Genomic DNA, 27,854 nt, shown 5'->3' with positions numbered 1-27,854 from the left:
TGGAGATTCTTTGCTACAATTCCTGAGATCTTTTGCCAGCGTACGTATCTCATGAGCTTGTTCTACCACAGAATGGTCTTTAACTATCCTGTAGTCAAGGAACTGTTCCATGACATACAACTCGTTGCCGGTATTAGAAACTCCATATTGAGCCTCAAGAGCATCCCATATTTCCTTGCCGCTCGCAAGCTGGATATATGTATCCACAAGGTTTTCAGCAAGAACACTTATGATGCAGACTCGAAAAAGGTTATCGCAAGCATCAAACGCACTCCCTTCCTCTGGAGTGAACTGTTCGGGCTCCCCTCTTTTACATGCATCAAGTTCATCGCCGTCAACCACAACATAAGCCGCTTATGCCAACGTTTGTAATTGGACCATCAAATAAACTCGGTTTGATTGTTGCAGCAAAGTTAGCTACCGAAAGCCTATCAACAAAATAAGATTTTCGGATTGTAAGAAATATAGGCGTCTTACGGTATATTTGAATTCCAAGAATTAATGTTTTAACCATCACAAATTCCAGTGATCTTGTGACCAAATTATATGTGCATATGTTCAAGTTTAATCTTCTATTAAACAAGGACAAAAGACAAAATATGAACTAGAGAAGGTTCGAATAGTACCCTGAGACGGGTCCTTTGCCGGAGGCATTAGATGCGCCGTCACCAACTGGAGTAAACATACTACTCGGTTGGTCTTGCTTGAAGTAGTCAAATGTCACACCCGGTTTTTAAGGACAAAACCGAATGCATAACTATATGTATGCCAGGATCAAGTCCCATACATATAGTGACTTCATCAGTGAATAATCAGCAACAGTATCACTAAAAGAGAATTAAAAGGCTATAAAGATTATCAGAGTTATACAGCTTATCCTAGAAACGAAGACTCCAAACTTCACAGGCAATCGACCGGGGGTTGCGCAGGCCTAGAACTTAGCATCATCTTCAAAAGACTTCACATTACTTTCTCCTCTGAGCAGCAATTATAACAAGCGTGAGTACACTTATGGTTGGTACTCAGCAAGTGTTGGGAATTGTATGACATGAAGGCCAAAAGCAAGGAAAAGCTGACTGGCTTACTACGATAAGCAATTTTAGTTGGCCAAGTTTTATTAGCACCTGATTACTAAGGTATAAGTTCATATTAAAAGAGATAAAAGAGATATAGCAGAAGCATAACCACAACCATAAATATGGTCCACGATTTAATTAATCTTCAAGTTCATTAATCATGTGAGGGTCCAAGCCGCTCTTAACCGTGAGCACGGCTGATATATCAGTTTTCACTCTGCAGAGGTTGTACACTTTACCCACAATTCATGTTTCCCTGGATGCCCGAGTTTGCAAAGCCCTTAAACACTTTCGAGGTGAGTGGCAGGGATTCACTACGAGGCCTTACAAAGATTCCCTAACTTATGACAATCCGCTAAGGTTTCAAGTCAAAGCGGTCATAACTCTCCCTAATGAGAAGTGCCTTAGCCAAGGACCACATATCATAAAGCCTCAAGAGGACCGAGCTATACCCCGACGATGCAACTCCTCTTACCCTTTCAGTAAGATTATCATAAGCTAGTCTCTAATTAATTAGCCAAGACCAGAGCCATATGGTATTGTGGTTGCACTATTTTCCTGGGTGGTTCTCCATGTTCTAATTAAAACATATGATCTTATGATTAACAACACAAAGAGCATGAACATGGATAAAACAGGTGTAGTATCATCATTATTGTCATCATGGTTATATATTATTCCCAAACCGGAACCAGTTATAGCAATTAAGCAATAGCTACCCAACATAAAGGTAAAACCCAGGTTGACAAGGAATGATCATAAAGACTAGGCATATCCTTAATTAGGATCCATCAAAATTAGGACACATGCATGCATATAGAAAAAGTTATATTTATTATGATTATTAGGACAAAAGAATGATCAAGAAAACATTTGCCTTTCTTTTAGAGAATAGCTGCTCAGAGTCTCCAACTCTTGTTTTTGAAACTCTAAATCTTCAAAGTTCTTGGATCACGCTCCTTCTAACGTCACACAAGCATCGGGCCCAAGCATACAAGCAAGCAAACAAACAAGAACAACTAAGAACAGATACACCAAACAAAAGGAAAACTTTAAAAATGTGTACAAAAGGATAGGACTCGTTGCTACGGTCACGAGCGTGAAAGAAACGCGGAAAAACGGAGCTAGGGTTGTAAAGTAACAGCTATCGGAAGATTTATATTATAAAATAAATAAAAGAACTATATACTTTCATTTATTTTAATTTAGAAAAGTAATGTAAAAGATATTCAAAAGAGAATATCCCTAATTATAATTAACTCATATTATATTTGCATTTATAAAGACGAGGTACAACTTAGTCAAATTTTATATATAATTGTCTATGTACAAACTATCCTAATTAAACAATTAATTAGAAGAGAAACTTGTGAGAGCATCTAAACGCATAACTTCTTATGATTCGTGTTGAACTAACAAATTAAATTACAAACATATTTAAGTTGATATTAATCAAATTAACATTAATTATGAAAACCGGAGTATAGATCTAATTGGATTTTTAATTGGAAACACTAGATGAGAGGACATTAATCAAATTAAATCTATATTTAATTTTAAAAATAGGAATTATGGTACAACAGCACTACTAAATGATAGCTTAGGGTTTTAGAAGACTAACGCAAAAAGAACGGATCGAAATGGATCTAAAACGCGGAAAATACGCATAAAACAAGGTTGCAGGGACCTATACGTAATTAACTATAGACTTCAGGGGTTAGCAGGAAAGAATTGCAAGACACAGAAAATAGTGCTCGCAATTTAGGAAAATTTTAGGGTTAGATCTGAAAAATACCATGGTGGGGCTGGATTGTAAAGATGTAATAGATCCAGGGGTTTTATGCAAAATTTACAAGACACATGAAAAACTGCAGGAATTACAAGATTTTCAGGGGGCTAAATTGCAAAAAGCTCGAGACAGCTCCAATGGTGGCCGGCGGCAACTGTTTTCCAAATTGCCGTCGTTCTAGGGCACGAGAGATCGCAAGGAGCGGGGCAAATGAAAGAGCACGACGAGGGGATTCAATTCCATACCTTACTTACCGCGGGGATGCATCGTGGTGGTCGAATTTCGTCGAAGAAGAGGCGGCAGCTGGGCTGTTCATGGTGGCGGCTCCTCTGTTCATGGTGGTGGTGCAGTGGTGGCTCTGTTTGTGGCGGCGGCCTGCAGAGCATCTGGACGGTGCAGGAGGAGGGGGCGGAGCTGGGCAAGGCCAGGACGTGCAGGGGGGCGACAGCATCTGGTGGCCCGCGGACTCGGCCGGCGGCAGCTCTGTTCATGCGCAACAAGGGCCTGCGGCGGCAGGGGCGCTTGGCCGTGGGCGCACAGGGGGAAGGCGGCGGCGCTCTGGTGGAGGGTAGGGCACGCATGACCAGGGGGAGAAGGGCGCGACGGCGGCAGTAGAAGGAAGAGCCGGCGCGGCTCAGGCACAGGGGCACACGGGGGGGGGGGAGAAAGGGTGACGGCAGCAGGAGGATGGCCTACTGGCTGCGCAGGGACGGCGCGAGCAGGAAGAAGGCAGGGACGGCGGTAGGGCAGGGGCTCAGGAAGAGGAAGGGCAGGGGCGGGGCACAACGCGTCACAGGGAAAGAACAGAGCCAAGGCGCGCAGGGGCTAGGGCCGGCAGCAGGAGGAAGGCGCGGCTGTAGGGCACAGAAGGTGCAACGCGCGTTTAACTAGACCTGGAGATATCGCGCTGGGCTCAAACTCGGACGAGGATAAGGAGGCGGCGGTGCATCGGGCTGGGACTCGTCTTTAAGTCCAGATTGCCCACGGAAGAACGAGACTGGGCTGACCAGCGGGTCCCACAGTTTAGTGAGCAAGGAGAGGAAGGAAGAGGTAAAGAAAGGAGGAAATGATAGTGGCCGAGCGAGTTCGGTTATGGCCAAAACAGGTTCGGGTGGAGGCTGAACATGAAAACGTGCTGACAGTGCTGGTTGAACACGAACGGCTATTCGAGAACGTGAAATAGAAAAGAGAGAAATCAGTCCGAGTCGTTGGAACCGACGGTGATCGAACATCGTCGGAAAAACACTGAAGACGAGCCACGAGGCATCGTTTCAAGCATGACTTGATCGGGGAGAAGGGTTAGAGAATCGAAAGGTCGATGGGGCATCTTAAGGATTCGGAGGGGACAAGGTTAAAAGGATGTACAATAAAGATACGGCTCGGTCCGACTACGATGAGAATTTGATATCAAATAGAAATATTTTTCAGAACATATTTTTAAGTTTAAAATAAATCTAGAAAAGTCCAGATAAATATTTTAAACCATGAAAAATATATCCAGAAGAATCCCAAAATTTTGGGGAAAAACTTAGGACACGATGAGTCCCAATAAAATATTCAGAGCCCAAGAAAAAGATTTTAGAGCTTTCCAATAAATGGATTTAGCTCTACGGAGAAAGAGAATAATTTCCAGAAAAATCTGAAAAATTCTCGAAAAACCCTATTGATAGATGAACACATTCTAAAAGATACTCACATCCTAAAATTAAATATTTTAGGGTGTGACATCGAACTTAGTTGTTGCAGGCAGATGTACGAAGTGCAATCCCTCGAGCGGCACTTGTTGAAGCAGAGGAAGTAGTCGAATTAGTCAAACAATCGTGTTGTAGCCGAAGTAATCAAACTAGTTGAGTTGGAGCAGAAAGTAGTCGAAGTAGTCGAACAATCATGTTGTAGCCGAAGTAGTCAAACTAGCAAGCCATCGCAAATCCATACGCTCTCCAAAAACCTTATTGCTTGTCTATTCCGAGCAGGATCACGTAGACGAGGAGGTTTCGGAGGCCTACTCACGCAAGCTTCTGTGCGTGCGGAGAGTTACGTTGAGAATGAATGTGCTGCATAAGAAGAACAAAGGGAGAAGTGAGAGATCTCCTTAACAGGAATATCTTGATTGTGTATAACCTTTTGAATGTGAGGGGCTGGCTCTTATATAGGTATGTATGTCTTAGGGCTGCACTAATGGCCATCAATTTGCACCATTATTCTCTGCAATCAACACCATTTAACAGCCATTACTCTCCAACTGAAAAAACCATTACTCACGTATCATAACTCCCTAGCATTAACTCATAGATCTTTTAATTCTCAATTCATTATTAAATAAATGGGTCTGGCGCAAATATTCCAACATGCGGTCTGTCTAAATTCAGAGTCTTTGTGTTTGAAATTGAAATACAGTAATGTCATCGAGCTAGGAGCCTAGAACCTCGAACGGGCTGAGTTGCTTCCTGCTTGAATTTGGTTTTGGTTCAACTTGCTGCTGCTTGAAACTTCCTCTCACGTTTCTCTCCTTTTTCATAGTTCAGGGACCGTGGTTGTTCAGAGTTGTATTTACCAGAATATGCAGTTCATACATAGACCGTTCAGCCGTGACTGCCGGCAAATGGCTTCACGAATTCACGGAAACAAATCATCCGAATCGTATACTACAAAAATTTTAGGAGCAAATCGTCCAAATCATATACTACCAAAAATTTGAATCAAATTATGCTTTTCTCTGAGGCCATGTTCATGTGCAACCTGAGCCGGTAAAAGTGCACCAATTTTGCACAAGAGAAAATCTCGCTGAACCACATCTAGTCAGTTGGAACAAAACCCCCAGAATTTCGCTCTCCTCATCATCTCTCTCGCCTTCCCTCGCCCAAACCCTCCTTGCCTCGCCGCAGACGACACGCGCCATGGCGCAGCCGCGCACTTCGCCGGAGCTCATCGACGACGCCATCGGAGAGATCCTTCTCCGCATCCCGCCGGGCGAATCTTCGTACCTCGTCCGCGCGACCGCGCCTCGAAGGTATGCAAGCTGTGGCGCCGCATCCTCTCCGACCCCGACTTCACCCGCCGCTACCGCGCGTTCCACCGAGGCCGCCGTTGCTCAGCTTCCTCCACAGCTCCGACGGCGACCGCCTATTCTACCCCACCATGGCAGCCTGCCCGTTCCCCCAGTCGGCGTTCGATTGCAGCCGTTGGTTGACCCTCGACGGCCGCCGCCGGTTATGGGCTGTCGACTGCCGCCACGACCGCGTCCTCTTCGGACTTAGAGATACGAGGAAACTCATTGTCTGGGATCCCATCACCGATGGCCGAGAGGAGCTGCCCGAGCCCCGCGTCGCACACACGCTCCACTCCTGCATGATGGTGCTCTGCGCGGCGGCCGTCTGCGATCACCGGAACTGCCTGGGTGGTCCTTTCCTCGTCGTCTTCGTGCGCAGCAAGGGCAGGTCGGTGCATGGCTGTGTGTACTCATCCAAGGCTCGTGCCTGGGGGACGCCGGTCTCTGTAAACATAGGCAGCGGTTTCTGCTACTTCTCTGACAGTGCCAAGCGTGGTGCCCTCGTCGGGGACAATGCCTACTTCACCCTGCGCGTGCGCAAGCTTGTCTTTGGAGGTCATGACGAGTTTACCATGCGCAATGACAAGGCTACCAAAATTCTGAAGTACGATTTGGGCAAGAGTTTCTTATCTGTTATCGACATGGACCTGACACTAAGAAAAGATACATGCGTCACGATGCTTTTGTCATGCCAATGGAGGACGGTTCTCTTGGTTTCGCCGGCATTAGGGATTCAAGCCTCTACCTGTAGCGGTCGAAGGTGAATCCAGAAGGATTTTGAGGATGGATACCATGCAAGGTTATGAACCTTGAAAAATTGCTCAACATCTCCTGTAACAAAGCTAATGTGGTTGGTTTTGCTGAGGGTGTGGGTGTCGCGTTTGTGAGAATAGACACTATCACACTAGCCTCTTCATGATTGAGTTGAAGTCAGAGCAGGTCAGGAAGGTAAGCGAGCTTGGAGTCCTTTACACAATCCTGCCCTTCATGAGCTTCCATACTTACGGTGCCACCATATTTGCCCTTTGCTTATTTATGATATGTAGATATTTGGTTGAATGTAAATAAACGATACCTGTGAAGAAAAAACTGAATATATGACGGTGCAGTGAAGCATCATACCTTGCTTGGGTCACTTTATACTTGTAGCTTATGGACAATTCTTGAATCTTGGAAGTAGAGAATAGTAGATTTTTATTAACTGCAACATCAATTTATTGATTATAATATTTTTGATATTTACTCTTTTGCCAATCTGAATCTGACATTACAAATACACAACCTTGCATTGAGAGCCTTTGGAACTTCTCTACTGCAAAATCATTTGGTAATTTGTTTGTGGCCTTCTGTGTCTGCACATTATTTCACTTGTCTTGTTTGTAAATATTACACAGTAGACACTATATTTCATCTGAAAAGACTGGACCTGAAACAATTTTAACTTTTTATGCTTTGTACTTTTCAGGTTCTACTAGAAGTTCATTACCATTGCCAGCAGAGAAAATTAACCACTCCTGAGCTGAAGTATGGTAGTACCTGGCCAATTTACAAATCCATCAAGTTGGATCTGCTGTTGTGTTGGCATGTTGCAGGGCTGATGCTTTGGATGTTTCTTAGTATTTTGTTCAACAGTTGGCAGTTTAATTCTTATAGTTTGAGCCACCATGACCAATTATGGACCTTATACTCTTCCTCACTAGTTGTTCGTTACTGTTAAGACTATGTTTGATCTTTAACGGTTGAAAGGATGATCAATCTTGTAACATCCAGCCCATGGGCTGGTTGGGCCACAATTGGAGTACCATGCATGAGGCATGGTAGCTCAAGAATAGTCCTAAATGGAAGTTGAGTGGGATGAACTAGCATAAATAGCCAACTCTAAGAAGCATTGCAACTTTAGGTTAATCCTTTTACGCGAAGCGAGGATGAAAGCGCAAGCAGGTTGTGCAGTGTAGGTGTGATCCACTCAGCGTGCAGAGTGGGCATGACCCATTTTCCTAGGTTGGGTCGTTACAAATCTACTTGGAACTGAATGTATATTGTGGTTCATTTACTCAAAAATGGATCTGATTGGTTCAGTTCGGTTTTGTTTTACTTTTGGAACAAGCATGGTTGTTTCTGCTTTTCTGTAATGCACTTGTATTCAACCGAAAAGATTGAATTCAGTAGTCTCTGTTAGCAAAGATTGAAACAGCTTCCTAAGTCGAAGTGGAGGTACGTTTCAAGCTTGCTGAGTAGGTTGATTCTTAAAATGTTTAGTACTATTCTGTCGGGGTTGTTAATTCGATGAAAGTGTTGTGTCTGTGGTCGGTTATGCACTGCCTAGTTGGTGATATCATGACTGAATACTGTAAGGTCCTTCAGGTTCACAGTTAATTGTAATCTGGTTGGTGCTGAGAAGTCCGCTTGAACTGAACACGGTAGATTGTGGTTCTTTTGACTGAAAAAAAATGAATCTGAATGCCTTGTTTCAGTTTCATTTCTGGAATAATATTCGTTTCAGCATTTTCAGCAATACATTTGGAACTGAAAAGGTCTGATTTTTCAGCTCACTTTCCGCACACGGGAATTGCGAAGCATCTGCTTTAATTTTCAGTAACTTGACCTGAACTAGCTCACCATTTCTTGATGTTACAAATTCAGTTTCAGGAAGCTCATGAGCAGTCTGAATAGGTAAAAAGATGCACAAATTTTGCATTGTTTTTACCGTGCACAGCCCAGACAGTAGAAACCAGGATCTCGAGCGCAGGCAGAGCCAGACTAAAGGTTAATGTGATGGGCCGAACCGGGCCGAGGCCCTGAGACAATTCACTTCCAGTCTTATGATGGGCCGAAACAGGTTGCTCACTTGCCGTCGTCTTCTCCCTTCTCGCACTGCCCCCAATCCCCACCGCCGGAGCTCATCGACGACGCCGTCGCCGAGATCCTCCTCCGCCTCCCGCCGGACGAGCTCGCGGACCTCTTCCGCGCCTCCCTCGTCTGCAAGCTCTGGCTCCGCATCGCCTCCGGCCCGGCCTTCCTCCGCCGCTACCGCGCCTTCCACCGAGGCGCCCCGCTGCTCGGCTTCTCCTACTGCATCGGTTCCCCCCTTGCGCCGGCTCGCGTACGACACTGGCACACTGCAATGCCCCTCACGATCCGACGAAGAGTCGAAGACGAAGAATCCCACCCGTTGTGGAGCCGCATGTACCAACACCTCCAAGTTCCAACTCCACAGGATCTTCTATAGCGAGCTCGACACGAACTCATAAATCGACACGCCAATTTTAATCCGCCCAGCACAAGCCACCAACCCAACCCAAACCCAAACCGGTGTGATCCTGCCGCCTGCGTCAAACTCAACCAGAAGCCGACGAGCCAACGGCGACAAAATGGCCGAGGAGGAGAGCTTGATCACCACCGCCCAGCGCCGCGCCTTCTCCACCTCCACCTCCCAGTTTTCGCCGCTGGACAACGACGACCTCCTCACCGAGATCCTCCTCCGCCTCGCGCCGCGCCACTCGCTCCCGCGCGCCGCGCTCGTCTGCAGGCGCTGGCGCCGCATCGTCGCCGAGCCGGCCTTCCTCCGCCGCTTCCGCGCCGGGACGCCCGCGCCCCCGCTGCTCGGCTTCTTCACCGACAACTGCGGCGAGCTCGTCTTCACCCCGGTGGTCCAGCAACGGCCCGGCGGCCGCCACCACGGCCGCGCCCCCGCCGCGCGCTTCTCCCCGCCGGGGAGCGCTGGAGCCTCCTCGGCTGCCGCCACGGCCTCTCGCTGCTCGCCAACAGGTCGCGGCGCGAGGCCGTCGTCTGGGACCCTGCCACCGGCCTCCAGCACAGCGTGCCGTACCCGCGGGAGTTCGCGCCCGACAGGGTCTACGGCCTCGTCTGCGACGGCGCGGCGCCGTGCGCGGCGGAGACTGCCGCTTCAGCCTGGTCCTGGTGCGCGCCAACAACGACTGCACGCGGGCGTCGGCGTGCCTCTACGAATCGGAGCTCGGGACATGGGGAAGCGTCATCTCGACGGCGATCACGAGCATGGTCCGACCAGTGACCCCCAGCCCCAGTGTCATGGTCGGCAACGCGTTCTACTGGCTGCTCTGGCCGACAGTACTCGAGTTCGACATGGATAGCCAGAGCCTAGCTGCAATTCAGAGGCCGGAAGCCTGTGCAACCGGCGGTATTACTACGAGCTTCGCGATCTCACGGACGTAAGAAGGTGAACTTGTCCTCGTGGTTTTGTCGAGACTGCGCGTCAAATTGTGGGCGAGGAAGGTCGATTCTCGTGGTTATGGTACTGTCGAATGGGTGCTGAAGAAAACCATTGAATTGAACCAGCTCCTTTCGCTGAGGCCGGCGGCGGTGAAGTGTTGGCAGCACCCTGTGATACTAGGGTCTGATGAGGATAACAGCAATGTGATTTTTGAAATGCCTTCTATGGGTGTCCTCATGATCCAACTTGAGTCAAATCAGTTTACCAATCTTTTCAACAGAAGTTTGTATACCACTTATTTTCCATACAGAAGTTTCTATACCGCAGGTAACTATAGCCGCCTCATTAGTGTATTTGCATAAGTGCAGAATCCAATTGTTTCCTTTTCCTGTTTGGTATAAAAGCTGCTTGAGACCTAGTACAAAAATATGGTTGTGGTTACTTTTGCCTGCCCAGCAACATATGCAGTAATATTCTATGCATGTAATTGATCACCGACTGATCTTTTGATTATTAACATTGAGTAACATGAACACTCAGTAAAAATATATAATCTCTATGCTACTAGTCATGTATTGACCTACCTCTGCTGATCTTCCTGCAATTAAATTATAATAATTTATGGGTCCATATGATTGATCTCAAATTATTCAACAAATAGCACTATGTTTAAATAGTTTTGTACGTAAGAGCCTTTTCAAAATTTCATTCAACTGATTATAACTGAATAAATAGTGCTTAGTTTTACCCCTTAAACGGTATAGTTTTATTTCTATCTAAGCAATCATCCCTTCTTTTTACTGGAGTTTCTAGTTTTAACTCTATGGGCTCACTGAGAACAAAGTGCCGTTTTGATAACTTCATTCTTATTATCAGCTGAGAAGTGTAAAGATGATCTTGAACCTTCAGGGCTAGATTAGTGCTTATGATTGCTCCAAGTAATTTTCCCTGTCGTACTTGGCAAAAGATTTGGTTTTTTTCCCTACTACTTATGCAGTAAATATATATACTACTAGTAGTATGATTATAGCACATTTCCTCTAACTTATTCTTATTGATTCGATTTTTCCTTATCCTCATTGGATTATATTGAACTTCTTTTGCTTTATTGTAGGCAGGGGAAATGGTGGCGATGATGATAGAGCTGAAATGTTAACCAATACAATGTCATGCCCATCCAGTTAAATCTCATAAAATGATCTCTAATGTGCCGTTCAACAGTAATATCTTTTTTGTTCTAACGTACTTCTTTTTGAGGAATCCTTTTTTGGGAGGGAAGAAAAAGGCCGAAAGCACAAGAATCACAGATGTTGCAAAGGTGCGTGCTGTCGATATTTTTCGGCGTTTGCCAGCAAGATTGTCAGAGCAACCTGGTTCCGATAAGACATCTAACTGAAATTCACAGGTGCGCGCTGTCGGGACCTGGATCAGATGCAGTGGTAGCTTCCACTGCAACTTAAGCAGTACCACCTGATCCAGCCATCCAGAGAGGAAGCAACGTTCATGTTTAAACCAACAACACATCTCATGCTTCAAGTTATTTGCTGAGTAAGATGTGGCCCTTAAATAATTTGAAATGCTGGAATGAGTATTACAAGCAAAAACATTTCAACAGTAATTATTATTCTGCATATATTTCTCTAAATTGAGAGGTTACTGTTGTTTATTCTGGAATATTTTTACTTGCAAAAAAGGGAATGACTTACCGTGACATGAAAAGGCACATACTAAGTAGTAAATTAAGTGCAATAAAAGATCAGTGCAAACTAAACCAAGAGCCATAGTGTTCTCAGTTCCTGATTCCATGTAGAAGCTTGCAAAATATCAAGAATAACAACACCAAAGGAATGTTATTGATGAGGACATAACACCCATATATATGAAATGATTGGCGCATCGCATGGAAAAAGAGTCCAGCAAGGGTGTTTAAGTAAAGAATGAGGCCCAAGACTAATTCAGTTCGATTCGTCAAGGTGGAGGTCCAAAACAATTCAAGTTCGAATCCACCTTGGAGTCCACGAGCAGCACGCGCCAAAAATGACGCCCAGGTCGCATACAACGTCCATTTTGGACGTTTTATATGGATGGAAAGGGAATTTATAGAGCTTCCAATGGCACCAGTCCTACAATAAAATTCCATCTGAATTAACAGGAATCGTCGAAACAAGTGGACGTCCAGAATCTGTCAGGGTGCTGCGCCACTATCTTTTGGGCTATTCGCCCGTGTATCGTGTTGGAGCCCATAGGGGTGCATCCAGGGGGGTCATCCACGACCTAACCCTCATATATTCACTATCCGCCGCCACATTAGGGTTTGAGTTTTATTTGTTCTAGTTTTCCATTGAGAAATAGATCTCTTTCATTATAACTGTGACGTCGAGTCCTTTTGCAGTGAATCAGGGCCCCCGTTCTTGTTCTACACCATTGTGGCGATTAGTCCTTTTGTGATTAGAGCTTGAACCCCTATATTCATCTTGCTTCATACACATCTGCAATTTCAGATTGCGTGATTATCCTTTCTTGCTTGTGTTCTTCGATTCCCTTGTAGGAAATAGCCTTCTTGGCGAGGTCAATCAAGTTGTGCTTGGTTGATAACCAACGGAGCAGCTGTGTAACGATTGCAAGGATTCGAATTGTATCTAATTAGAAGCCCGTATTGCCAACGTTGAGTTCTCCACCAATCGAATCTATCATACCTATCAGAAGATCCGGCCAGTACTGCATCAAATGGTATCAGGATTTAGGTTACCCGTGAGGTATATTATCGTGTGCCCTTTAGATTCATCTTGTTTTCATTACCAATAGTCCAAAAAAAGCCCTACAAAAAATAATTTTTCTGTCCTATAACCCCTTTCTGCCCCACAATTTTTCAGTTTGGTTTGCTTTGCTGAATTTAGTCCCTCGTTGTGTCATCGTGTTCGTCGGGTCTAGGTCTTGTTTGTAGTCTGTTTCGGTCTGTGCTTGTCATCATGCACTGCAGTTCAGTTTTCATCTCTAAATAGTTCTTTTGCTGCCCTACCCTTGTGCATGCAGCAAGAAGTAAAGTGCACTTTAATTTTATAGGTTTCTTTTCTATTTTTGGTGTAAGGAGAAAAAGAAGAAAGGGTCTTGGCAAAGTAGAAATACATTGAGCTCCAATTTTGTGTCTTGCTGCAATTCTTAAAGAAAACATGTAAAAGGCAAAGAGGTGCAAAGAAAAAGAAAAGAAAAGCCGCACCTAGAAAGGAAGAAAGAAAAAAAAGATGAATAAAAAATTTATAACAGCTTGCATCCTTTGAGTCCTTGTACAAGTTATATCCATTGCTCGTTTGAACTAGGTCCGAGATAAGTTTAGGCCTACGACATAGACTATCTTGGGACTACTTTTCAGTCTTGCAATTCTGAATTGAATTTTTGATATTCCTTGCTACAATATTGTGCCTACCCAAAGCTCCACATATATTTCTGATCTTACATGTTCACCTTGCAACCATTACACACTCAAGTTTACAATGGATTGTGCCGCCCTATTGGCTTTGGTAAGAACACTTGTAAGACGGTAGTAAGCTGCTTGAGATATTGCAGTCCACTTATCCACCTACCAATCCTAGTAGTTGCTAGTTGATAGGGATAATACTTTTATGATGTCTTTTATTATCTTCTAACAATGACAGGTTGTTCATATCCACCAACTTATGATGGCATAGGTGCTGATGAGTACATTGAGTGGGAAATAGTAATAGATAAAATATTTTCTAAGCATCCTATGTGTGCAAGGAGGAAGGTTCAGAATGCAACTAGTGTATTGCGAGATGCTGCTTCAACTTCGTGGGACCTTTAAGTCCATCAGATAAACCTCAAACTTGGAATGATATGAAAATTCTTATGAGAGAAAATTTTGTTAATCCATCTCCTGTACTGAATTCTAATGATGAGGTGCATCATCAAGATGATCAATCCATTATTATTCCTCTTGCTGTGGCTAACCTTTTGTAGTATAGTGTACAAAAGCGAGAGCACGACATGAAAGAAAATGAAGTGCTCAAACCTCATGTCAAAATTCAGAAACATCTTTTCATACTGCACCTATTACTCCTGCTGAAAATAAGAGCAAAGGTAATGCTTATGGTGTTACACTCACGAATGGTGAGACTTCTCTTGATGTGCTGAATTTTTCCACCAATCATGCTTTTATACAGCAACTGTTAGTGGAACATTCTCTTAATCTCTCTTTATCACATGATGACTTGCTCAATGTTCCTTGTGATAAAGATGATTTGTGTGATAATACTTCTGCTATACATGTTTTAAAACCACACACTTGCGCTGAAATTAATCATATTATTCATATTGCTAGCACAAATGATGAGCTCAAACCGTTATCTTCTTTAAATACTTTGGGTTACATTGAATTTGAGGTTTTCTGTAATCTAAATTGTTTGGAAGATGGATTTATTCGATATACTGATTTGCCATGGTTTTCTAGACACACATATTATGCTATTGGCAAATATAACAGCAAAGGACAATATATGATACATCGAGTCTACATTTGTGGAAATCAGAAGTCTCCTTTTGTTGTGCAAAATTGTAATCGACTAGAGGGCTGCCATACTACTAAAATTATCATCCCATGTTCCTCTAGTGTTGTTTTAAAAAATCTATTACTGCATTGTCTTTTGTTAGTACTAATCTTTGCAGGATAGTGTTGGCAACCATATCTGCATTCCGATCAAGGAGCCTACATGTTTGCTGAAATTTTTGTACGAGATGACACACTAGAAAATTAGAAACATTGTCATATTCCTCCTCATAATTATTTCGGTTCCCTTTTATTTCGCAACCCCGTTCTCCTTTGTGTTGTGCAGGATCAGTTTAGAGCACACTCGACGCTGAGGACGGCTTTTCGTGAAGAAGTGGAGGATGATGAGAACATGATACCCATATATACGATCATGATTGGCGCATCGTATGAAAAAGAGTCCAGCAAGGGTGTTCAAGTAAAGAAGGAGACCCAAGGCTAATTCAGTTCGAGTCGCCAAGGTGGAGGTCCAAAACAACTCAAGTTCGAGTCCACCTTGGAGTCCAGGAGCAGCATGCGCCAAAAATAACGCCCAGGTCGCATACGGAGTCCGTTTTGGACGTTCTTTGTATGGATGGAAAGGAAATTTAATAGAGCTTCCAATGGCGCCGCTCCCATATTAAAATTCCATCTGAGTCAACAAGAATTGTCGAAACAAGTGGACATCCAAAATCTGTCAAGGTGGTGTGCCACCGTCTTTTGGGCCGTTGGCCAGTTTATTGTGTTGGAGCCCATAGGGGCGCATCTAGAGGGTCATCCACGACCTAACCTTCATATATTCAGTAGATGCCGCCACATTAAGGTTTGAGTTTTGTTTGCTCTAGTTTTCCATCGAGAAATAGATCTCTTTCATTGTAACTGTGATGGCGAGTCCTTTTGCTGTGAATTAGGGCCTTCGTTCTCGTTCTACACCACTATGGTGATTAGTCCTTTTGTAATCAGTGCTTGAACCCCATATTCATCTTGCTTCATACACATCTGCAATTTCAGATTGCGTGATTATCCTTTCTTGCTTGTGTTCTTCGATTCATTTGCATGGAATAGCTTTCTTGGGGAGGTCAATCGAGTTGTGCTTGGTTGAGAACCAACGGAGCAACGATGTTACGGTTGCAGGGATTCAAATCGTGTCCGATTAGAAGCCACCAATCGAATCAATCATATCTATCGGAAGATCGGACCAGTGCTAAATTTTAAAAAATAAAGAAAAATATATGAAAAAATTCTCATTTGACCGGATGTTCCGCCACTGTCATTTTAGCCATTAACTCATTATACTGTTCATAGCTTGGAAGGGAAAATTACTCGCTAAGCCTATTCTGTCCTTTGTGTGTTTTCCTGCAAAAGGAACTTCCGGCTGCAAAAATAAAGAGAAAAATGAGGGAAAAGAGAGCTCCCATCCAAGCCGTTGCATGCCCGTTGAATGCTTCAGATGGACCTACTGCTTTACGCTGCACTGGGTCCACTACCAGATAAACGACCTTTCATCACGCACGTCAGTACCGGATACAATTGGATCCAGGACTAAAACTACTATAGAGCTATTTTAGTACCGGATCTAAATTTGAAAACTTCAGAGCCATTTTAGTACCAGGTCAAAATACCAACCATCCAATACTAAAAGTCATATTTTAGCAGCGGCTGGTGTCTTGACCCGATACTAAAATGGCTCAGCCATTTAGTACCAGGTAAAAACACCGGGTAAATGATCCTCCACAGGTTACTTCAAAAGAAATGCATTTCTCCCCCACTAACATGTGATATATAGATGGAATGGTAATCGAGTCTCACAAACAGCACATGCGTATTTACGCGTAAAAAAATCGTATGACTTATGGCTTGCGACATTGTAAAAAAATCGAGCTACCAGGAGCCTGACCTTTTAGTACTGACCAAGTAGTATCCAGGTCGTCGGGCTGTCGATATTTGATTGACGTTCATCATCTTTAATTGTTAGTCCATGACGGATCGGTCCGATTGGATTTCAATGTAAGCCGGTGAACCCTCTTCATTTTTTTGTCTAAATTTGTTTGGCCGGTTCAGTAGTCTTGACACAAATGTTGAGCGGTCGCACACAGGGGAATTTCGCTGGTCCTCCATGGAGACTGAAAACCACGTCTTCCCTACCAGACCCTAGATCAACGACTGATACAAGTATAATCTATAGACTTTCTTCCTCGCAAGAAATTAAAAGTGTGATGGGCAGGGCATCTTTATTTTTAACATTCTACTATATATGAAATAAATATGGTATCCTTTTATCAGCTAATATGCAGGTACACAAATTAAAAATATTAGACAGTTCATTATGTTACTGGTTAGCATACATTCGTTAGTTGAACATCAAATCCTTCTTGGCCATTTGAGAAACTTAGGCAATAATGCTGTTTCTATTTCCTCATCACTACTTTTATTTAATATCTCGCTGCAGCACAACTAGTTAATTATGTTTTGCTCTCCCAGTCACTCGTCATGTTTCAAAGTTTAAAGTCAGAGATTAGTTTAATCCCTTGTAACTCAATAGTCAATACACAGGGCTGATTATCACAAGGTTGCCAAAATAATAAAATAAACACAACGCCAATCCATTCCAGAATGCAAAAAAGTCAGCCTTGTTTCATCATAACTGAATTCAAGCTTCAACGAGAAATTGAGAACATATATAGCAAAAATGCTGCTCCAAAGTAGATCGGAGAAATTCAAAGGAGCTCAATTTGAAAAAAACACATCACCGTAAGAATCCACCAAACATGTTTCAGTAGCCTATTGCAAGGTAGTTATGATTCACAACAGGATTTGCAGTTTTTTATGAGCTGTTCATCGACCAGGTACTACACATGGACGCACAGAGCAGGAACAAGTCATGGGGCAATGGCAATAAGGTGGTAAATTGGCTCCTGAACACCGCAAGCATACATTGCAGGCTTGTTCGATAGCACGAGTTCTCCGGGCCATTGTGTTTTTGATTCCTCCTCCGCATCGACACACCTGTGGATATTCATGTAGATGTCGTCCATCTCTAGTTCTTCATTACAGGTAGAGGCCACTGGAGCATTTCTCTTATCCGTAATTGTGTCAAACGCCACGGTGCCAGCTTCTTGGTCCGTGAAAGGATCCCTCACAATAGAGAGCAGTATGTAATGGCCAACCACGGCGTAGGACTCAACCTCCACAACTGGAGGCCCCCCCTTTCAAGCTACGTGCAATAATTGAACACGATTGGCCCTTTTTCTATTCTTGCAGCTACGTGCAATCATCTCTTTTGTCTTTGGTCTGCTTGATCGGTCCTCGTCTCCTCGATCTCCATGACACATGCATGCAAGCATACGCATTGCTTCAATCTGAACTCTGACCCAAGAGATAAACGCCCTCATGCATGCGCGCCTGAAGTAGTGGTACAGACAGAAGTTACGTAGTCCTCTGGAAAGCACAGACAAAAGGATCTCGAGGGCAGACACTAGCTCATTTGACTCCCTGGAAATCACAGACAACTTCCTCACGAGCCGCTGGAAGGCCCAGACAACAATCTCCAAACTTGTCTGCAGTCTCCCGAGAATTCAAGACAGCAGACAACATATGGCTGTTGTCAGTACTAGTTTGCATGCACCTGGCCAAAATAATCTCTAGACAACATCATTTGGCCTACTTATTTATCATGCCAATTTTTGCAATCAACACTCGCCAACGACGAAGAGGACAGGTTCAGACTTGGATGCTGTGGGGGCGCGTCTTGCAGTCGAACACAATGGTGATCTCTCCCCGGGCAACCTGTGGTAGATCCTGATGGCCAGGGAAGCCGCCGACACCGAGGATCCACGAACGCTGGCGTGAGCTCACTGCAGTGAAGCTCATATCGGTCTACACCCCGCCGTCTGCATCGCGTGGCAGTTGGCCGCCGTCCCCCGTGGCTCATGGCATGCTCCCTATCAACTCGACCGCGCGCGGGCGCACGCGGCGGAGCAGTGGCGGCGGCAATGCCAAGTTCTTGCGCCTGGCGGAGGGCAGGGCGTACGCCATGGGCCAGCCGGCGCCCGCATCCTCGGACCGCGTCTGCGTCGGCTCGTCGCCCGATGGGTGGCTCGTCCCCGCCGACGACGCCCACTCGGAGATGCACCTCCTCAACCCGGTCACGACGCGCAGGTCCCGTTGCCTCTTTTAGACCAAAGACCTTTTAGTCCCGTTGCCTCTCATCGCCAGCTCCCGTTCGTCGACGCCGGCGGCGGCACGGACAGCCCACGTCGTGAGGTACTGAAGTACGACCTCCGCTGCTGCTTTGCCGCCGCCAACGGCTGCAACGAGGAAGTGCTGATCCCACCAGAGACGCTCGCGCCTGACAGGCTCCGGTTCGAGGTCTACGAGAAGGCCGTCGTCGTGTCCCCGCCGCAGCGGCTGACCTCGTCGGCTGGGCCTGCTACGCCGTGCTGCTCATCTGCCAGCTGTTGTCTCGTCTCGCCGTCGCCCGAGCAGGGGACACGGAGTGGGCTCTGTTCGACACGCCGGGGCGGTGCTGGGTCGGCGCCGTGCGCGCGGCCGGAGCCGACGGGAGGCGGCGTCAGGTGGTCTACACGATGGACGCTGCGGGCCGCGTCGAGGCATGGGACATGGACGCCACGAGCCCACGACGACGGAGGCGGCACTGGAGCCATCCAGGGCGATCGTGCCGGTGCTCGGCCCGTGCGTGCGCCGTGCCGTGCTGTGCCGCAAGTACCTCGTGGAGCTCGCGCCGGGGCGCCTGCTCCAGGTGCACCGGGTTCGGGACGTGGTACGGCCGGGAGCCCCGGCCGGAGCACATCGAGTACACGACCACCGGCGTCAAGCGATTCGAGTGGGCGCCAAGGGCGGGCGTCCTGCGAGGGCGCGCGCTGTTCCTGGCCTCCTGGGGAAGAGCGCGTCGCTGTGCGTCCCGGTGGACGGCGGTAACGGCGGCGGCGAGCTGAGGTGCAACCTGACTCGTCGGCGTCACAACCTGCTGCAGAGGCGCGAGGTTTCCTTGCGAGATTGTTGGCGCGGACGATGCGCGGCGCGACTCCTCCTGCACGCGGCCAATAGCATCCTGTGGACACGGCCACTCGAGCTTGCCACTGCTTCCTGCGGCTTTAATGGATGGAAGTCACAGGAACGGCTGCGTTTCAAATTATAAAGGGAGCACTCTTGGTCTAGTCCGCCAAGAAGCTCGTTGCTCATCCATGGAGATACCTGAAAAACGTTGCAAGATGGCTGAATCGGAGAAGCTCTCGGCCAACGACAAGTTTGTGTGCAGGTTTGGTTAGATCGCGTTGTACGGTACCTACTAGCACGTGGTCTTTCGGAATTCAAACACCTACAAAGGCCTAGCAACTTTTCAACCAATAATACAAATTCAAATACCTACCAAATCAACCCGTGACTGAATAACTACTAAACATGACAAAATGCATTAGTATACAGGGGCCAAATTACTTGAGGCAAACTCCATGGTTCAGCATTCACTACATATACTAGGATTGTTTCCCACAGCGTTGCATTAGTCTACAAGGGCCAAAATGCTTGAGACACAACTCCAACGGTCAGCATTCACTACATATACCAGGAGTTTTTTCCCCCACAGCGTTGCATTAGTGATATATGTATTTTTAACAGAACTCTAGAGTGAAGTTTACTCTAATAAAAACATGAAGAAACGATCAGCAAGTGTTGGTGGGATAAGGGCTCCTTTCTCAGGCGGAGACACATGAGAAATGGAAGGATCATGTTCAGATGTTTCTGTCTCAGGAATCTCTTCCTTTACGTTCTTTGTAATGTTTGTTTGCTTCTTCTTGTTCGTGTTCTTCTTCTTCTGCCCTTTGTCATCAGAACCATCCAGTTCTGACAGTTTTCTTTGACTCCACTCAGATGCCTGTTATTTCAATAGCAGCCAGACATTAAAAACTGGAGTCTCAGGTGGACATGATTAACACTCTTATAGAGTGTGGATATAAGGACTGAATAAGCAGAAAGAAATTATTTAGTAAGGCTAATCACATAGGTTTGCTATATCAGATTCAATTTTTTCTGTGATGTTTCATAGCAAGTAAACCGACTAGAAACACCCGAGTCAAAGGGAAATGCTTAGAAAACCTGCTACACTTTTTTTATATTGTGCAGTTGCCAAGAAACTTTGGCTGGCAACTCTAGATGAGAAGGGTTGTGTGCTTAAATTACGAAGATGGTGTGGTTGAAGGGCCTGTTTGCTTCGTTGCCCAAGGTAGCCACACCGGAAGTTAGTCCGTGCCACACTTGCAGCAGACAAAATTGGCGATAGAGTTTTGGCAAGACTTGGCAGAAAAACACGCTAAGCCGATGCCCAAGACAATGCCAGCTAAAGTTAGGCGCATTGAGGTGTGGCAAGTTCTTGCACAGTTTGGTAAAGAACAAAACAGACCCGAATATACTCGCACTCAGCAAAGCGCTGATTACTACTGGAGCAAAGAGATTTTGCTACACCTGAAGCAAAACACCCTTCTGGTGTGATATGAATCAGTTCCATTCTTAAGACTTGAACTAGTGAGAATATCACCATAACTAGAGCTTACTATCTTTGCTTGTAAAAAGGAAAAAACATACCTTGTGGATATTTTTTTGCCTCTTGATTGGATCAAGACGCATTGAAACATAGAAGCTTTCCTCTTCTGACTGTCATTTGGGTTGGGACAGATATCAAATGGTATTATAACCCTAAACTCCAAAAAAATAATTAGAGTGAGTGTAACAGCACATACCAATGTTAGCCTTTTCCACGAGACTTCTTTGAGTGTTTTCAGAATATCTTCATGTGTTTCCAGAATGAAGAGATCACCAGAAAACTGGATGTACACAAATATAATAAAAACATATGGAGAAAAGAATTTTATGTGCAGGGAAATGATTGATTTCCTACCTTACAGATAATGTCAAATTGATCTTTGTTGCAAAGGACTGTTAACTCACGCTCGAACGTGCCTCCATGTAACATTTTCAACCTGCATTGTTGGGACAGTATAACATGCATATTAACTTTGTGCATAATTGTTAAGGGAAAAACAATGGCTCTATGAACCAAAAAGTATACCCATGTCTTGTTATGCCTGACTTAGCAAACATTTGAATCCTTTTACCTACATACAAATAAATAAATTGTTAGGCCTGACTAAACAAACCTTTGAATCCTTTCACTACATACAAGGAAATTCTTAGACAAATAAGTTGAATAGAAAAAACTCACCCAAAGATGAAGGATTACTACTGCCAGTGAGAAGTTCCTTAATACCTCCATTACTAATTTTTGTCAGCAGGGATTCACGAGTGCAATTTCCAATAACATTGAAAAGCTCATTATCATCCGGGTCAGATAGCCACCCATGTACAACTTTAACGTTGAAAGCGGCGAACAGCAAGATCACATCATGTTCTTCGAACTCAATAATCCTATAAGATATTATGACATGAATCAATATAGTGAATAAAAAATATAAAGCGTAAAGTTGCAAGTGATTACACATTTTGCAGGAAACCCTCCAACTAGAATCGAAAGCATCACACACCTTCTGCACCTCGGCCTAGATGAACCCCTTTTGCTATTGTTGCCACAAATTGCAGGAAGTATTCCCTCCTCCTAGGAATTTCACCGAGAAGAAACGTTCCGACGAAATTAGGCATCAGTCGCTCTAGTGCTTCTTGTATGGGTTCTATGAGCACAATCTCTTCCACGGGATAGGTAGGGACGTGCTTGCATCTTGGACCTATCTTTAGATTGAGGCAGCTTGCTAAAGCTACAAATGGAGAAGCTTCTTTGGACTGCTGGCACACGATGGGCTTAATGACCCCATCGTAATGGGCGGGTAACAATTGGTACCGAGATTCTGACATAGCTGCAAGGGGGCACGAAGAGGGGAACAGGGGGAGGCAGCGGCACGATGAGACGACGGAACCGGGTGGGGGGCGGGGAGGGAGGGGGCGGAGCTGCGCTAGTAGTGCTGCACCTATCACTGGGTGACGCGGGAACCGGGGACGGGGGGTGGGGAAGGAGAGGCGGCGGAGCTGCGCTAGCACGGCCAGCACAACATGCCTGCTCGAGGCCGCAGGCTCCGCGCTGCTGCACCTATCATCTCCGACGCGATCGGCGACGGCAGCAAGAATGGTGTGGGCGGCGGCGGCGGCGGAGTTCCAGCAGGTTCTGAGGCTTCTCTTTCCTTTTCTTTCGAAAGAGGAAGGGGGGACGGTTGTCACTTGGCACACAGGATCCTGAAGAAGTTCTTTAAAAAATACAATCAGGTCCGCCACGTCCGACTCCTGCCTCCCCGACGAGCACGGGTCGCCGGCTCTCCGCTGCTCCGCCGCCAACGCACCGTCCCCCACGCTTTGCAGCCGACCGCGGCGCCGGCCTCACCCACGCGGCTCCGCCTAGTCCAGAGCGCCGTCCTCCGTCCCCGCCACCCTCACCGCCGCCGGCCTCTCGCGCGAGCGCGCGACCTCGCCACGCTCCGGCGTCCCCGCGGGGCCTCCCCGCCGACTTCCCACCGGTTCCAGAGCTCGCACGACTCCGGCTGCTCCCGCGCGCTCGCGACTTCCCCCCGCTCCGGCGCCGCCATCTCGCCCGCCCTCACCGCCGCCGGCCTCTCCCGCAAGCGCGCGATCTCGCCCCACTCCGGCGTCCCCGCCGCGCCTCCCCGCCGACTTCCCACCTCCCCGCCGTCCCATCCCATCCCCGTCCCGCCGCGCCACCCTCTGCCAATCCGCCCCAACGCTGCGCCGCCGCGCGACTCCCGCACCGGAGCCGCCCGCTCGCAGGTCCCGCCGCGCCGCCCTCCACCAATCCGCCCCAACACTGCGCCGCCGCGCGACTCCCGCGCCGGAGCCGCCCGCTCGCAGGTCCCGCCGCGCCACCCTCCACCAATCCACCACAACACTGCGCCGCCGCGCGACTCCCGCGCCGGAGCCGCCCGCTCGCAGGTCCCGCCGCGCCGCCCTCCACCAATCCACCACAACACTGCGCCGCCGCGCGACTCCCGCGCCGGAGCCACCCGCTCGCAGGTTCCGACGCGCCGCCTTCCACCAATCCTCCCAAATGCCGCGCCGTGCCGCCGCACCGGGGACGCTCGAGGTCAGGTGGGTATCTGTTTACGTTGCGATCCGTTACGGAGACTTCCAATCAAACAAAAACAATCGGTATCATATCACGCTGCTAACAGGTCACGCCGCAAAAACGCTGAACCAAACGCTACCTAATTGTTAATTGGGAGCTGAGATGTGATATGGGTGCTAATCATCGGGATCTTATCCTTGTGGATGACTTGTGGAGTGCTCGAGTATGATAGAAGCCTCTATGGATATTACTTTGCTGGTAGAGCAAAACTATGGACCTAATTGCACTGAGGGAGCACCAAACCAGGAAGATGGTACACACTTAGCCAATACTCAGATTTCAATTAGGCTCTAATTCTCCCCGTATATGTTTGAGACAATGGGTATTGAAAATATATATTTATCCAAATGTTTGCCTAATTAAGTTGCAACCAGGTTTGAGATAATTGGCAAATAAAATGGCAATTACTGTCAACCATTGCATTAATCAATCCATTAGTGATGAAGATTCTGACAAAAATTCCGAGACTGCTGATGGTCCTGACACATCTTCCTCCAGCAAGGATTCAATCGAGACCATAGCTGAGCATAATCTAGATGTGGAATAGCCAACTTTAACACCGGTTGGAAAGGCAAGCAGTGGGAGGAAGGGCTTGCTCAGCAGAGGGAACCATTCCATTGGAAGGATTATTAGCAAGGTAGGACTCAGTAATTTCAGATAGAAATCCACCTACAACAAACAGAATCAGTTGCAACCAGGTTTGAGATGAAGGGATCAAAGGACTCGGCCTTGCATGATAAATTGCCAGCTCTGTCCAAACCATCTGTTCTTTTGTCAGAAATGATGCGAGCTGTTCTTTTATTCTTCTCTTCTTTTTCTTGTTCAAGGAAGGAACTGGATGTTGGTTTACAGTTTCAAAACATCTCTGCAAATCAAAATTTGGTGCTGTTTATAACCATCTTCAATACACTCAATTTTCTGATGTCTATGTTCACACTTCTGCAGTACCTGGAGGCATGGAATATCTTTGTTACTCTACGTAGAAGGAGCAGGCTTTGTGCTGGCTACTCACTTCTGGTATGCTACATAATCTCATTTTTATATGGTGCTAGTCTTTTACCATTACATTTCCGGAAATAGAATACTCAATTTATCACTTTTTACTGTTGCATGATGAAATATAACCATTCTACTCTGGTCTGGTGTATACAAGTATTGCTGCTAATTTTAGTGCAATAGGATGCGGTGTCATGTCAATGCAGTATTCTGCAACAATAGAAGCACTGTCACTCTGATCATATAAGGTCAAACCATGTGATGTCATTTCACATCACCAGAAGTTTTCCATATATTCGTAGCTTTTTTATAAATTGGATGTACTAGGTGTAATTGAAGACCTTAATATCGCAAGTTTCTTGGTATAGCATTTCATCTGCCAGCAGATAGTGCAAATTTTTTTACTGATATATCAACAAACGTTTAATGTTGAATCTGGAATTATGGTTTGGCTCTGGAAGTATGTACTGTTCTTTCTTCAATGCATCCATATAAAACAGGTTCTGTTCATTGTCCAATTCCTTTCTTCAGTTGTTGTGCTGACTGGATTTTTCCTTGCAAAGTTTGCCAAAAGAAACATATATCCCTCATCAGCACCTTGAATTTCCGTACTTATATCATCCAGACATTATTCTATTGGATCCCTTATTCTATTCGCAACCGTGTCACTGGTTTTGATCCTAGATGCAGAGATAAGTTTTTTTTAGAGATAAGCCATGGAAGAAGAAGGTATGTGAGGCCAAGGTCTGGGTCAAGCCATGGCTCAATTTCAAGGAGCTTCATTACTTCGTCCTCAAAGGGGACGCCAATTGCCAACACCTTCACCAAGGCCAACCTCGGCACCAGAAAAGGTTCTTGCTCCCTATCATTAGACCATTCTATTGCTTGAGTCAGGAACCGGGTGGTGAGTGCAAGGTATATGTGGAAATTAAATGTTAGTTGTTGGACATGTGCCATGTCTTCCTTCGAATTGAGAATAGTAAAACGTGATACTGATAGAGTATGAGGAATGGTACTGATCTGGTTTGGAATGATGAGTGGCATGTTATTTTGAATATATGAATAAATCATGTTTGGTGGCCTCTGATAGAGCACAACTGTCTCTGCTTATTAGTTTGTTTTACGAGTGTAATACTGATTGGAACCCGAACTTTTGACAATAACTATTCACACATTCAGCTATTAAGATTTGAATTACAAATTATTGTATATTTCTAAAAAATATAGAAATATAGTGATGTATTGTGGTTACAAGTGGATGAGAGTTGAGATAAGAGCAGAAAAAAAATTCTAAAGATGTGATCGACTCCAAGATATGAATTCATTGATGCAACTTTATCTCTTCTCAACACGGTAGGTTATTTTCACCTAGATTTTTGCTTGATAGAAAATACTAGCTTTTTCTTGGAAGATAGAAATTCTGAAGCATTTATTATGTTGTCTACTTCCTACTACAGCAAGTGAGGCCAACATTGTTAGAATCCACTAGATTGTAGCCTCATCTGTTTCTCAAGGTTTTTATTGTTTCACTGTTTCTACAATAAGAATATGATTATTGGTGCGACAGTTTTTGCTTTCCAAGAATATTGATTATTGGTGCGACAGTTTTTGCTTTCTAGCAAGCAGCAGGAATCTATCTATGCAAGTTGATTTGATATTATGGACATCCTGTCAGGAAGCACCTCGCTGGATGTTATCTTGGTTATGATGTTCAGGAAGCGGGCAGCTCGTCGGGTCGTTGGACCCCATGAAATCTGCAAAATCCCATATAAACTATTGTTCGTCTATGTATCTGATCCTGCTGTCCTAATGGAGCTGATCTGGTGGCATGCTCGGCTGGCTTCGCCCCTGATGATGTTCCTGACTCCAAGCTGATGGTAGCATTTCTTTGTTGTCTTAGTTGTAATTTCCTTTTTAATGGTAATTTTGCTGTTCTGCTATTTATTTCGAAATTTATGTTAAAAGCAATTGCTATCATAAAGCTATTCTCACTTTATTATCTTTCACTTTTAATACTTCACCAATCATGAATGTAGTGCTTTTCCTTTGTTCTGTTTGATCATCGTTACAATTTTTATGCTTGGCGGATGCAAGAGAAAGCAACTGTAGCCTTTGCTCCAAGCTCTAGCTATATGCCCCATCTCTTGAGTTGGACTGGGCACAAGGACATGATGTATCTTTGTTGTAGCGAGCATTGTAGGATGTTGCTTCAAATTATGAAATAGGTGTTATGTTATTCAGATCTTGTTTGACCGTAGTAACACATGGGCACAGATCTATTTGCTATAAAATACTAATCAATTGGTTACGAATCCGATATCTAGGTGAATTAGTCTAACCTTCTTGAATTGTTAAAACATACATGCAGGAAAGGGAGGGCATTGCATTGGTAGGTCTCAACATCTCAATTACATCACATCAAAGATTTGTTTGTAACTAAGGTGTTGTCGTGTAACGACTTCTACTTTTTCTGTATTACATTTTCTTGTTTGATATGTGCCCGTTACTTCTAAATGGAGTTTCATTGTATTATGAAGTTGCAGCGCTATTTTTTTTTACGCATCAAATATAATCCGCTAGCATGTTTATTTTTTTCATTTGCGAAGCCTTTCTTTTGCATATGCTCATTCCCTTCCCTTTCATGGATGCAGCTATACTTTTGTTCGGCAATTAGCTGATGCTTCTTTTCTCATGCTTCCTTATTTCATCTTGTAATCTCAAAACAACATATTTTTCATACTTCCATTATTGCATTAAAATTTTTTTTGATCCCGTGGTAAAGCACGGGCACGAACCTAGTAATAGTGAATTTTCTTTTATTTCCACAACATCATATTTTCTTGGGGAACTCCTATATGTCTACCGAAAGATAGTTAACGGATTGAACTATAAAGCCCATTAAAATCCATATCAAACCTAGTATGATGGCCTGTTCAACATTTTAACTAAAAAAGTATTAGATAAAAAATGTGAATCCAATATTTTATAAAAAAGTTGAGCCAACATTTCAACTGAAAAAATGTTGGATAAAAAATGTTGACCAACATATTTTTTA

The 27,854-nt window shown here is 45.2% G+C and overlaps 3 protein-coding genes and 1 pseudogene across 3 annotated transcripts; 3 read left to right on the top strand and 1 right to left on the bottom strand.

The window, feature by feature from the left end:
• The first annotated feature begins 9,285 nt into the window (after positions 1 to 9,285).
• On the top strand, positions 9,286 to 10,108 carry LOC112881001. Its single transcript, XM_025945719.1, has 2 exons — positions 9,286 to 9,660; positions 9,767 to 10,108. The coding sequence occupies exons 1-2, from the start codon at positions 9,286 to 9,288 to the stop codon at positions 10,106 to 10,108; spliced, it is 717 nt and encodes a 238-aa protein (XP_025801504.1).
• An 8,472-nt stretch (positions 10,109 to 18,580) lies between these two features.
• On the top strand, positions 18,581 to 19,934 carry LOC112881000 (annotated as a pseudogene).
• Positions 19,935 to 20,299: 365 nt separating this feature from the next.
• LOC112880999 lies at positions 20,300 to 22,369 on the bottom strand. The gene is made up of 6 exons (XM_025945718.1): positions 21,884 to 22,369; positions 21,731 to 21,776; positions 21,560 to 21,641; positions 21,402 to 21,485; positions 21,247 to 21,315; positions 20,300 to 20,539 (listed from the first exon to the last, which is right to left on the bottom strand). The coding sequence occupies exons 1-6, from the start codon at positions 22,158 to 22,160 to the stop codon at positions 20,300 to 20,302; spliced, it is 798 nt and encodes a 265-aa protein (XP_025801503.1). The 5' UTR covers positions 22,161 to 22,369.
• Positions 22,370 to 22,722: 353 nt separating this feature from the next.
• LOC112880998 (vegetative cell wall protein gp1-like) lies at positions 22,723 to 27,300 on the top strand. Its single transcript, XM_025945717.1, has 5 exons — positions 22,723 to 23,766; positions 24,749 to 24,820; positions 25,484 to 25,650; positions 26,475 to 26,676; positions 27,168 to 27,300. The coding sequence occupies exons 1-3, from the start codon at positions 22,723 to 22,725 to the stop codon at positions 25,493 to 25,495; spliced, it is 1,128 nt and encodes a 375-aa protein (XP_025801502.1). The 3' UTR covers positions 25,496 to 25,650; positions 26,475 to 26,676; positions 27,168 to 27,300.
• Positions 27,301 to 27,854: the final 554 nt, after the last annotated feature.

Source organism: Panicum hallii, chromosome 2 (genome assembly GCF_002211085.1).
Source record: "Panicum hallii strain FIL2 chromosome 2, PHallii_v3.1, whole genome shotgun sequence".
Taxonomy (NCBI): Eukaryota; Viridiplantae; Streptophyta; class Magnoliopsida; order Poales; family Poaceae; genus Panicum; species Panicum hallii.
Note: the sequence above shows the minus strand (reverse complement) of the source record. Positions and strands in the feature narration are given on the sequence as shown.

Coding starts and splice junctions, on each gene's coding strand:
- LOC112881001 (XM_025945719.1), top strand. CDS start 9,286: ATGGCCGAGGAGGAGAGCTTGATCACCACCGCCCAGCGCCGCGCCTTC. Junction 9,661..9,766: donor CCTCCTCGGCTGCCGCCACG/GCCTCTCGCTGC, acceptor CGCGCCCGACAG/GGTCTACGGCCTCGTCTGCG.
- LOC112880999 (XM_025945718.1), bottom strand. CDS start 22,160: ATGTGTAATCACTTGCAACTTTACGCTTTATATTTTTTATTCACTATA. Junction 21,642..21,730: donor TCAGGCATAACAAGACATGG/GTATACTTTTTG, acceptor CCAACAATGCAG/GTTGAAAATGTTACATGGAG. Junction 21,316..21,401: donor CGTGGAAAAGGCTAACATTG/GTATGTGCTGTT, acceptor CCCAAATGACAG/TCAGAAGAGGAAAGCTTCTA.
- LOC112880998 (XM_025945717.1), top strand. CDS start 22,723: ATGCCTGCTCGAGGCCGCAGGCTCCGCGCTGCTGCACCTATCATCTCC. Junction 23,767..24,748: donor CCGGGGACGCTCGAGGTCAG/GTGGGTATCTGT, acceptor ACACTTCTGCAG/TACCTGGAGGCATGGAATAT.